The sequence below is a fragment of the Papio anubis genome, chromosome 4, assembly GCF_008728515.1.
Source record: "Papio anubis isolate 15944 chromosome 4, Panubis1.0, whole genome shotgun sequence".
NCBI classification, from domain to species: Eukaryota; Metazoa; Chordata; class Mammalia; order Primates; family Cercopithecidae; genus Papio; species Papio anubis.
The window spans coordinates 75,290,844-75,303,505 of NC_044979.1; the positions used below are offsets into that span (position 1 = coordinate 75,290,844).

Genomic DNA, 12,662 nt, shown 5'->3' on the forward strand with positions numbered 1-12,662 from the left:
CTCCATTGTTAACCAGCAGGATGACCTCTTGTTTTCTCATCTGCTAAAAATAAGAGAGTAACAGTTGAATGAAAACAGCACAACTTGAGACAATCTAGCAGCGCCTTGCTTCCCAGTTACTCTTCATATTCAGAGCAGCCTAGCTGACCGGGGCAGCAGCAGATACCTGAGCCCTGCGGGGAGGTGATCTTGGCTTTCTGAACTAATCAGATTTCCTCTGAAGGCTGAACCAGCAGATTCAGGCTGAATTAGCAGCAGGTCTCTCTAGCTGATGATGTGGCACTAGTGAAGGGTAATGAACTCCTGGGGTTAAGCAACAAAAATTAAACTGGCTCCCGACCTTTCATCTTATACCAAAAGAACTAGAGCTGGATCAGAGTTAATCTTTAAAAGGAGAGAGAGAGAATTCTAAAAATTCTAGAAATTCTAGAAATTTCTAGAATTCTAAAAATTCTAGAAAAATGCACAGGTGGTTTCTTATGTAATATTAAGTAGGGAAGCTGATTTCAAACATGACAAACTCAGAAGTCATATAATCCAGAAGCCATAAAGAAAAAAAGGATAAATATTTGACATAAAAATTTAAAAAGTGAATAAAAATCAGTTAAACAACAACTGAGAAGAAAAACAACAACAAAATTTGCAATAGATAGGACAAAGGGGCAATGTTCTTCATTTAAAAGCACTCTTAGAACAAATCAATGTGAAAAGGCAAATAAACCAACAGAAAATTGGGCAAAGGTCAAGACCAGGCTCTTCTCAAGTTGCTGTTGGACACCACAAATGGATTAACTGAAATCTCCATGAACCACCATAAAAAGAGAATCTAGGACTGAGCTTTCACTTCTGGAACTGAGCTGGAAAGCAATGAAAAGATAGTGGCATCCTCAAACTCAGAATCAACATCGGCCTGCAATAAAATGAGTGTGTGAATTCTCAGAAGTGAATGAAATTCCTCGCCAGTGGGCACAACAAAGTCAAAGGAGAGACAGGATATCACCCTCTTGTCCTTCAAGCCACTTGATGACCTAGGATACTACTGAGACTAGCTGGGCTAAAACAGCAGCAATGGAACACATTGTTTGGACCTGCTGGGAATTTTGCCCTCTAATGTACCTGGGCTTTTTTAATCAAAAGGGTGAGTTTCTCTAGGTGCCTCCTTTAGAAGCAGCCTTTCTGTAGTCATAGAGATTCATGTACCTCAGGACAGCACAACCCCTGCCAAGGTCTGTTCTGACGTTCTGATTCTCCATCATGTGCTCACCTGGTGATTACCCATGCACACTTCTCATCATATTATTTTGTTGGGGGATGGAGGGGATTGAGCAAATGGATTATTAGAAAAAGGTTTACAACAAACCACACACACGCAGCAGAAAATCTCCTTCCCCCTTTACTTTGCCATGTGTTCGCATGTCAAGTAAATGGACAATTCAACCAGAAGTGTCTGAATGCTATGCAACAGTTACTCTGAGGCATATCTGTGTCCAGAGAAGGTCCTTGTCCTCAAGAGTTTAAAATCTAGGAGGAAACACAAAATAAATCAGCAGCAAAGATCATTTCCCTTCAGAACCTTGACATCATTATCTCACCCAAGCCATTTTTAAATGATTCAATAACTGTTATAGGCTGAACTGTGTCCCCCACACCTAATTCATATGTTAAAGTCCCAACCCCAGCCCCTCGGGCAATGACTGGCCATATATGAAGACAGGGTCTTTGAAAAGGTTATTAAGTTAAAATGAGGTGATGAAGGGGACCCTAATCCAACAAGACTGGTGTCTTTATATGACGAGGAAATTAGGATACAGACACAGAGGAAACCCCACGAAGACAGCCACCTACAAGCCAAGGAGAGAAGGCCTCAGGAGAAACCAACCTTGCTGGGGTCTCGATCTCAGACTTTTAACTTCTAGAACTGTGAAAAAATAAATTTCTGCTGTTTAAGCCATCCAGTCTGTGGTACTTTGTTATGGCAGCCCTAGCAAACTAATACAATATCTTTTAATATGGTCTCTATATTCCAGCTGTTCCAATTCTTTTACTTGTTTTTAACCCAGGCTCAAGCATTGTATTTGGTCATCAGGTCTCTTTGGGAGTCTCCTTTATTCCAGTCTTCTTCATTCATAACACTGACATTTTTGAAGTCAAGCCAGAGGTCTTGCAGCATGTCCTACATTCTGGATTTGTCTAATTATTTCCTCACGATTAGATTCAGATTAATATTTTTGGCAAGAACTCTTTTAGGTTCATGTTGTATACTTCCTATTGCATAATATCAGTCAGTAACATAATGCTAGTTTATCCCATTTGCTGATGATCACTTGGTTGAAGCAGATTTCTCCACTATAAAGGTACTTTTTCCCCCTCTGTAAACAGCAAGTAATTTACTAGGAGATGCATTGAGACAATGGGAATTCCAACAGTCCTTTACTGAAAGGCTTCAGCATCCAATGAAAATCCATGCCTGAATCAGTTATTACTTGCAGGTGGCAAAGTCCATTTTTTTTTTTCCTTTTTCTAATTCTAGCATAGCTTCTACCGTTATTAGCTAGCATTCTTCGGTAAAGAAAGCTTTATCAGTCTACTCTCCATCTCACTTTGGCTCCTTTTAGGGAGCAATAATTATCACTCATTATGTTGTGTTGGATTTTTTTTAATTCAGTGTGTTACAATCCCTTTCCAATTGATTTGTCTTAATTGTGGTAAAATATACATACCATAAACTTTATCATTGTAACCATTTTTAAGTATACAATTCAGCAGCATTAAGTACATTCACAACGTTCTATAACTATCACCATTACCCATTTCATCATCCCGAACATAAACTCTGCACCCATTAATTAATACCCAATTGAATTTTAATTGCCATTATTTTTATAACAATTATGATATATACTCATATACAGACACACATACATACCTAATATGCATACATACACATAAGAGTGTGTATTTAAATAATGAAAATCACTTTTAACTCAACGCACCAGGAAGGGCAAATGTTAATATTTAAAGTTAGCTAATTAAAACTATTATGCAAAAAGCTGGCAGACTTAAGATGACAACATCTGAAACCACTGACCAAAATGTAACATCACAAGAAACAACCAAGAATCAGGTGCTTCCTCATGTGAGTATCCAGTACCAAGTACCGAGCAATGTGATGGGAAGCGCTCAGCACCATCTAGGAAGTATTCTAGCCAAAACCAAAAAAGACTCTAACTTGATCAAGCTTTTAGATTAAACTGTCACTTGCAGGAAATACTGAGTCCAAGCAACACCACAAAGATGTAATCAGCAAAGTCCAAATTGTGGGAAATTACAGGAAAGATGACCCAATTCCCTGATCAAATAAACTGCAATGAAACAACCAAAAAGGGGGCAGGAAAACCTATAGATTAACAAGATTTAAAAGACATATCAACCAGCCATTTGTGGACTGCATCTGAATATCGATTAGAACAAACCAACTATAAAAACTGTAATCTTAGGACATGGGTTTTAGCATTCCTACAGGGGCTTCAAGAAATGGGAAAATAGAACCACAACCCCTTCTGAAAATTGAAGAGAAGAACTCAGACTATATATATATATCTGCCCACAAATACAGAGAAACAAATACAGAGAAATGAAAAGAAGTATTTCTTTCTAACAAAGGCTAAAAAAAAGAAAAGAAACATTTCTGTCTCTGACTGACCTCTATGTTAAACAAACAAATAAACAGGCTCTCTTTTATCCTGCCACCCTGTTGCCATAGCTTTATGGCAAGAAATATGAACAGAGGTTGATATGTCCCATTCACGAACTGCTGTGAAGAATATGAAAATCGAATGAGTCTGGGGTAATACTGGGAAAGTATTAAAAGTATTGAAAATGCAGCCAAGACCAGGGAGATTTTAGCTGGCTAAGAGTTTAAATTTTATTCTGCAGGCAACAAAAGCCATACTGCATAGCAAGGTAAATTAAAGAAGGCAATGTAGCACACTGGTTATGTGCTTGGGCTCTGGAGCCAGGCTGCCTGTGTTGAAATCATAGCTCTCCTATTTACAAGCTGTGTGATCTTGGGCAAGTTACATAATCTCTCTGTGCCTCAAAGAACTTAACTACTCTGTACAGATGAGTTCCTCGATGTGTATTATGAAAGTAAGAGCACTTACATGTCACAGGAATGTTATGAAGATTGCATTAGTAAAATGCTTGGAACAGTGTCTGGCTTCTGTGAGTGTTATATAAATGTAAACTAACGTTATTATTATTATTTGCATAAACTTTTTGAGCCTTAGGTTTCTTTATCTGACAAATGAGGTTATCAACACCTTCCCTGCTATCTTGTAGATGATTATAAAGATCAAATAATGAAGCTTGGGTCTTTCTATTATCTGGTTATATTAATCCCTGAAGACTCTGAGCTTCTTGAAAACAAATCTAGTAGCGTACTTGTTTTGGAAGCCCAGCACAGTGTAGGCACTCACAAATAGTCATCATCACTTATGCCCTTGAATGCATTTTTTAAAGCTGCTAAGTACTGTACCCATGAACACAGTACTGCTATTATCATGGCAACAAGAGCCAATCTTAGAAAAGTCCTGTGGCAGTCTGGACAGAATGGAGAGAAAGATGCAGGGATGAAATCAAAGGCAAGGGGATCAGTGGGAGCTACAGCAATGGTACAGCTACAAAATAATGAGGACCTGAATTTGAACAAAGAAGATAAGACATACATGCTCCAGGGCTGTAGAAGGGTTTCACTGATCCACCTCTTTTCCCACATCCAATTCAGGCCAATGGTGTCTCTCCTATCTGCCCATGACAGGTACTTAATTGAACTAACTGGAGACTTTATTAGGAAAGTGAAGCTTCAGGCTGAAGTCAGGAATGACCAAAAAGATGGATTCAGTTATAAGAACTGGTGAGTTCTAGGTCAGCAGAGTTTGAAATATCTTTGAGACAGACAAGTTGAGTTTTCCAGCTAAAACTAAACAGCTAAAAATGCAGGGCCAGAGCTTGAGACAGCTACCCAGGCTGAGGAGCATCAAGGAGCCAATCCCCATTAATGGGGCAGGTAGTGCAGCAGGAACTAGAGGGAGGAGACGATCTCAGGTACAGCCTTGGGGGACACTAACCTTCCAGGTGTCCAAGCAGAATGAAGAGAAGCCCACAAAGTGCAGCACTATTCACAATAGCAAAGACAGGGAACCAACCCAGGTGCCCATCAATGGTGAATTGCATAAAGAAAATGTGGTATATATCCACCACGGAATACCTTGCAGATATAAAAAAGAACAAAATCATGTCCTTTGCAACAACATGGATGCATCTAAGTGAATTAATGCAGGAACAGAAAACCAAATATCACATGTTCTCACTTCTAAGTGTGAGCTAAATAATGGGTACTCGTGGACATAAAGATGGCAACAACAGACACTGGGGACTACTAGAGGGAGGAGGAAGGGGGACAAGGGTTGAAAAACTAATTATTGGATACTATGCTCAGTACCTGGGTGATGGGGGTCAACTGTACCCCAAGCCTCAGCATCATGCAATATACTCAGGTAACAAATCTGTACATGTACCTCCAGAATCTAAAATAAAAGTTGGAATTATTTTTTTAAAATGTAAATTTAAAAAAAAAAGAAAGCAAGACCCTTGGTTAGATTCAGAAAAAGTGAAAGATTTCTAGATTTTTGCTAAAGTAATGCTTCTCAAAAGGTGCAGCATTAGTGCTGGACCTACATATATCTGACCTGTACAGGGAAGGGAAAAACACTACATTTTTGGCCAAACTTCCTCATTGGTAAACTAGTACATTCTGTTTTGAAGACTAGGGTAAAGTGTACTATCATTCTAAATGCATATGTCATGCTGCCAAACACTAAAATAAAAACACATCTTTGCTGGGAAGGAAGAAGATGAAAGAAGAAACAAGAAGGAAGGAGGAAGAAGGAGGGAGGAGGAAGGAGGAAGAAGGAGGAGAAAGAACGAAGGACGAAGAAGAAGGAAGAAGGAAGAAGCAGCAGCAGCAGCCGCCGCCACCTGCAAAGGGGTGATATGAGAGGCTAGAGGCCAATAATGAGAGACGACATCATGAAAGCAGATGGTGAGAAAGGAAAGGTAGGACACAGGGTCATGTGAGGCCAGATATGAGGACAAGCTGGCAGGTTTAGAACTGAGGTTACTGGTGACTTTTAGGAGAAGGGCATTTAATTTAGTTCATTTCACCCAATTAGAGGGTCTGTCTGGTTAAACAGACTACATGTAGCTGGTTTTTTGCTCGGTAGCTGTTAAATACTTTGCTAAAGGAATTGTATCACTACACAAAGGCATATCCCCCTTATCCCCAGCAGAACCAACAGGTCTCAGCGTCACACATTCCTCAGTTGCAAGGTCCACCCTAAGGCAAACCTGCAGAGTCTTATGAGGAAACCTGTAGGTGTTTATGAGGCAGCAAATGCCAAGCAGAGGGGAGGAAGCGCTCAGCAGGAATGCCATCATAGATAATCCTCAGATAGTGGAGAACAAAGAGAGGAATGGTTCCAAGAGTTCATCAAAAGCAGAGACTGGTCTTGGGACTAAAGTTCTAAGAGACCAAAGCACTGAGGAGTCAGAGCTCCTCTGACAATCTTCTAAAAGAACACAATATCTAAAAAAGACCTGCTCCTTTACTTTTTTACACTACACATCATCTTTCAACTCCCCCGACACCTTTCCAACCATCTATTTGCTGTAAAGTCGTATGACCTAAGCTACGGAACATAGGCACCACATGGCCCTGGATGAGGTTAGCCCAGGAGAGAGGGCTCTGAGACCAGGTTTACTCTTTGTAATGCTTCCCTCCTCCAGCACCTTCTCTGATCACAAAAAACCACTGAGACTCTGCAGGAGACAAAAAGAGCTTTCAATCAATTTTGAGATTAAAATCTATATTCTAGGATTATCACAAAACTGTATAAACTTGATGCCTAAGCACCCAGGAGACACCAGGCAGGACTAACACAAAACTGTCAAGAAAGAAGAGAAATTTGGAGAAACCCCTACATACCCCTCCTTTGAACTGACACACCAGGGACTTTAACTTAATCTCACTGCATTCCTTTCTTACTCCAAGAAGGAGCCAGCAGGTCTCTTGAAGCAACGTGCACCAAATAACTGTGGTTGTCAAGCTTTCAAAAATCTCCAAGCTCAGGCCACACCCAAGTCCAATTCAATCATGATCTCTGGAGTGAGACCCAGGCATCAGCAGTTTTTTATACCAGTCCAGAAGACTTCAATGTGCAGGGAATCACTGGCCTAGAGCAGTGCTAAAAGTAAAGGCATTCATGGAAATTTGGACCAATAACAAATGTTTCTGGGACTCCATTTCTAGGACTCTCCTGGTAAAAGGGGATGGGACTGAGGAGGGAAAGAGTAAAGATCATTGTGTTAACATAAATTCCAAGGCCATCCAGCTCCACAAGTTAAGAACCCCTAAAACCCAAAGAGTGGAGCCACAGACACTTGTTGTTTTAATAACCATCATCATGGCAGCATAAAAACAACTCACACCTCCTTTCCTCCATTCCGAGCACAAAAACTGATTTGCTTTATTATGACACCACCAAATACCTAGCAGAGTTTTTACCATAGGGGAGAAAAAACTTTGCCATTTGAAGAATATCTTTAATAACCTTAATATGTTTTATCCTCAATGACAAACCTCTGAAGAGGGTTTCATGATGGGTGAAAAACGTGGAAAACACGGAGGTTAAATATACAGCCCAAAGCCTGGGCAACATTGCGAGACCCTCATCTCTACAAAAAAAAATTTAATTAGCTGGGTGTGGTGGTGTGTTCCTGAGGTCCCAGCTCCTCAGGAGGCTGAGGTGGGAGGATCTCTTGCATCCAGGAGGTCTAGGCTATAGTGAGCAATAATCACACCACTGTACTTCCACGTGGGTGAGACAGTGAGACCCTGTCCCAAATATATATTACATATATATATGTGTGTGTATATATATGTGTGTGTGTGTATATACATATATTATAGTCCAAATCGTAAGTAATGGAAACTGGATTAAAGTTTCTACAAAGGTATATGTCAGTGGTGACAGTTACACAACTCTGTGCATATTTTGAAAACCAATAAATCATATGCTTTAAATGGGTAAATAGTATAGTACTTGAATTATATCTCAATAAAGCAATTAAATAAAAGGTATGTGACAATTCCTGTCCTGTAGGGATTTGCAATCTGGTTGGAGAGATGAGAAATACACTGAAATGAAGCATATACAGAGTGACAAAGGTGTTCTAAGATAATAGGACTGGGATGATCAGGAAATATACACATCCATACCCGACAGCATGAGAACTCTCACATATACACCTTCGCAAATGGAAGTCTTTGTAAGGCCTGGGAGAGTAGTGCAGAGGTTAAGAGCAGAGACTCTGAAGACACATCGGCAAGGTTCAAATCAAAGCTGTAGCACTTACTTGTTGTACAAGCGTGTTAACCTCCCCAACTCAGTTTTCTTACCTGTAAGTTGAAATCAAAAACAGAAAGCGCCTGCTTCTTAGAATTAAGAAAATTAATTGAGTTACTATTTGTAAAGCACTTGGAAAAGTACCTGGCATGCAATAAACAGTAGGTAAGGCAGTTCTCAAATAAAAGTCTGGTTTACACTAAGACACCTAAGCCCCTCCTAAGTCATCTCCCACACCTCTCCCATATACTTTACTCTCCACCATCCTGAACTACCAGGCAGACATGGTAGACAGAGTGAGGCCACAGCTGCTGCAGCCAGACTGGCAGGATTTGAACCCCAGCTCCATCATGTCCTACTTATCAGATCTTTTTTTTTCTTCTTTTTTTTTTTTTTTTTTTTGAGACAGAGTCTTGCTCTGACGCCCAGGCTAGAGTGCAATGGCGCGATGTCAGCTCACTGCAACCTTCGCCTCCCAGGTTGAAGCAAATTCCCCTACCTCAGCCTCCCAAGTAGCTGAGATTACAAGCATGCACCACCATGCTCGGCTAGTTGTTTTGTGCTTTTAGTAGAGATGGGCTACATTGGCCAGGCTGGTCTCAAACTCCTGACCTGAGGTGATTCACCTGCCTCCCAAAGTGCTGGGATTCTCCATCTCCCCATTAAAACTACTTAAGGGAAGGTCATGAATAATTAGTTGTATTTAAATAAGTATAAAGACCAAAGAAAGAAAGAGGAGATCAGGAAACTAACTGCTAGTTGTGGTTACATCTATCCAGAAAATATCAAATCCGCTTAAATATTCAAACAATTTATCACAGTGAGTGTAGTGAGTGTTGGAATTCTCCTACAATTGCTGAGTCCCCAGAGTCTCAGTCCAATTTCCTAACACTCCATTGAGGTGAAGTCCTCTCCTATCCAGGCTCCTCAACTTTTAAGAGGGAATGTCAACCCTACCCCTATGGCTCTGTGTTCAGCCGGCAACATGGAATAGCTATGTTCCAGGGAAAAAGCAAGGAGCACAGGCTTTAACTCAGGCTGCCAACAGAATCAACTGATAAAGGTGATGCCCAAAGGCAGTTCAATGAGGGACATTCTTGGAATAAGTTAGACCAGCAGCTTCATTGAGGGACCTTTTAAGGCCACATTTACTGTACTGCCATTGAGTTATAATAAAGGACATGATAAGAAATGGCCTCATGTAACCCACAGACATATATCTGTGGTCACAAGGTAGTTTCAAATGCAGTCCACTCACAGCATACAAAAGAAACTGTTCAGCCAGGCGCGGTGGCTAATGCCTGTAATCCCCACACTTTGAGAGGCCGAGGCAGGCAGACCGTAAGATCAAGAGATCCAAGACCATCCTGGCCAACATGATGCTGGCCTACTAAAAATACAAGAATTAGCTGGGCGTGGTGGCACGTGCCTGTAGTCCCAGATACTCGGGAGGCTGAGGCAGGAGAATCACTTGAACCCAGAAGGCAGAGGTTACAGTGAGCCAAGATCACGCCACTGCACTCCAGGCTGGCGACAGAGCAAGACTCTCAAAAATAAATAAAAGAGCAAGACTCTCAAAAATAAATAAAAAAAATAACTGCTCTCAGAGAGCAGTATAAGAAGACTTCTCTCCCAAGTAAATGACCGCACTGATCATTTCCTCTTTGCTTTGGCTGGGAGAAAATGCAATCACCTCTAGTAAGCACATAATTTTCCACTAACCTTAGTCCTGGCTTTGTCTTACTTTCCCTTTATCCTGTTTTACCCATCTACTTGGGACTTGATTTTTATATATCTTGTTGGATTGCAAAGTAAGTATATATGATGTGAGCTATCAGATATCCCAGAAAGAGGTGAGTGCAAATGAAGACATAAACAAAAACACAAGCTCCCAAGTAGTAAAAATGAACATTTCATTTTCCCTGACTCATTACTTAGCTAAAAATCAACTGCCCTTGACATGTGATACTTCTACTATTATGTAGAAGTACAACTAAAGAGTTCAACCAACTTCCATATCACTTATTTTACGTTTTTTGTTGTTGTTGTTGTTTGTTTTGGGGTTTTTTTTTTTGAGACAGCATCTCACTCTGTTGCCCAGACCGGAGTGCAGTGGCACAATCTCGGCTCACTGCAATCTCTGCCTCCTGGGTTCAAGCGATTCTTCAGCCTCAGCATCCTGAGTAACTGGGATTACAGGTGCCCACCATCATTCCTAGCTAACTTTTTTTTGTGTTTTTAGTAGAGACAGGGTTTCACCACATTGGCCAGACTGGTCTCGAACTCCTGGCCTCAACTGACCCGCCTGCTCCAGCCTCCCAAAGTGCTGGGATTACAAGCATGAGCCACAGCACCAGGTCACTTATTTTACTCAATATTACTCAAGTCTTATACTCCATTTCTATGCACATGTCTCAATTTATGTTCCTCGATTACCTTATCTCCTAAAAAAGTAAAAGTATTTACATCACCTGCAGATATAAAACTAACAGTAAAGAATAGGTACCTAGTCCCACCTACTCTAGGGAATTAATTCATACCAAGACTTGTACCTTGGTTGCATGCAAATTTAATGCAAAGGAAAGGTCAAGGGCTATTGAGCTTGAAAGGGTTAAGGTAGCTTCCAAAATGGAATCCTAGTGATGCTCGGAGAAACTGCTGAAAAGTTATAGATACATATATATACACACACACACCTGTGTGTTCATACGCACACATTCATAAGTCCGTGCACCCAGATTACTTTCCTAAGGATGAAACTCAGAGTAATTACAGAAAAGAGAAAAGCCACTTAGGCCACAGAGACTAACAACATGAAGAAGCCTACAGATCTAGGGAGCCTGGAGAGACTTAAGTCATAGAACAGCATTTAAATATATTTGTCTGCTTACAATTTCCATTGCAAATGTGATTAGTTTGCTTGAATAAATAGGAATATGATGTGTTGGCCATGTTTTCCTCTTGAGGGTTATCACAGAGTTTTGATTAAGGACAAATGTTTGAAATGTTAGGTATATTTAAGTTCACTGCACTTAAAATGAGCTAAGAAGTTGTATAGGCTTGATTAGAGGGCTGCCTTCGTGAACTTAAATTAAAAGCAATAAATTCCAAATGATTCAAGTGATTGGGACTAAATATGGTATTCTGCCAGAGAAGTTGAAATGCAGTCCAAAGAGACTGAAATGGTGTCCAGGTTTCAAGAAATGGTGAAAGAGGAAAGGTCAAGTGTTGGAGTTGCCTTTCCTCTGGGTTAGTGAATGATTCACATTACACAGAACCCCTTTCAAGTACAACTTCACAGGAGTGACAGGCTCCCAGGACAATCTGCTTCATCGTTTCCAAAAAGAAGCCTCTCAAATGCTCCGAGGCGGGTATCTGTAAGTGTTGTCAGATGGAGAGAAGGAGGGGGAAGATGGGAATGATGGGAAAGCGGGGAGGGGGAGACTCCCTGGACTTTTTATTCACAGAGGCGCAGGCCAAGTCTCCTAGGCAGTTTACAAAACGGAAGTCAAAGTGACTTCCCTACTGGCGGGAGGGCGGAGCCCTTGAAACGTAATAGGATCAGGCTTCAGCCCGGGCTGTGGTCTCTGGAAGAAGCCCGGGTCAACAACCAGCGGGGTCAGGAGCAGGAGAGCGCTGGGGAGGTCGAGGACCGCTAGTGCTTCCCTGCCCAGGGTGCACCAGGCCCCAGTCGCGCCCGCTCCTCTTCCTCGGCCCTGGCGCAGCCGCGTGAGACACCAACTCCCCTCCCGGGCCAAGTGGGAGTGTCCGGCCCGCAAAGTTTCCGCTGCGAGGTCGGACCTCGCTCTCCGCACCGGCCGCCTGTACTACCCGGGAGGAGTGGCCCCCTCCCTCCCGCAGCTGCAAGGTGAAACGGCTGCCCGGCACCCCATTTTGCTCCGCCTGTGGCATCAACCCAGACACGTGAGCGCCCGAGCCTCTCACGCCCCCAGGCTGATCCGGCAGGCGAATTCCCCCCGACCTCGGGCCCATGGTTACCTTGACGGCCGCCATGATTGGCCCTGGTTGCCGGTGACTGCGGGACCCACTCACTGGCTGACTGGCGTTCGGGGCCCAGGCGGCTCACTTCCAGTCCTGGCGGCGGCGGCGCGGGCGGTGATACGGCCCGGCAGCGTGCGCGCCTGGCCTGCCTCCCCACGCCCTCCCGCCGGCGCGGGTCATGCGGATGCTGCCCGC

The 12,662-nt window shown here is 42.3% G+C and overlaps 1 protein-coding gene across 2 annotated transcripts in view; it reads right to left on the reverse strand.

The window, feature by feature from the left end:
- SLC25A13 (solute carrier family 25 member 13) overlaps nucleotides 1–12,662 on the reverse strand; it is a 198,743-nt gene extending 186,081 nt beyond the window's left edge. Inside the window, exon 1 of one of the 2 annotated variants that reach the window (XM_003896295.4) lies at nucleotides 12,465–12,662. In XM_003896295.4, coding sequence (XP_003896344.2) covers nucleotides 12,465–12,479 — 15 coding nt within the window. In that variant the 5' untranslated portion in view covers nucleotides 12,480–12,662. The remainder of the gene's footprint in view (nucleotides 1–12,464) is intronic. The other variant, XM_009203365.3, reaches the window with a different exon arrangement.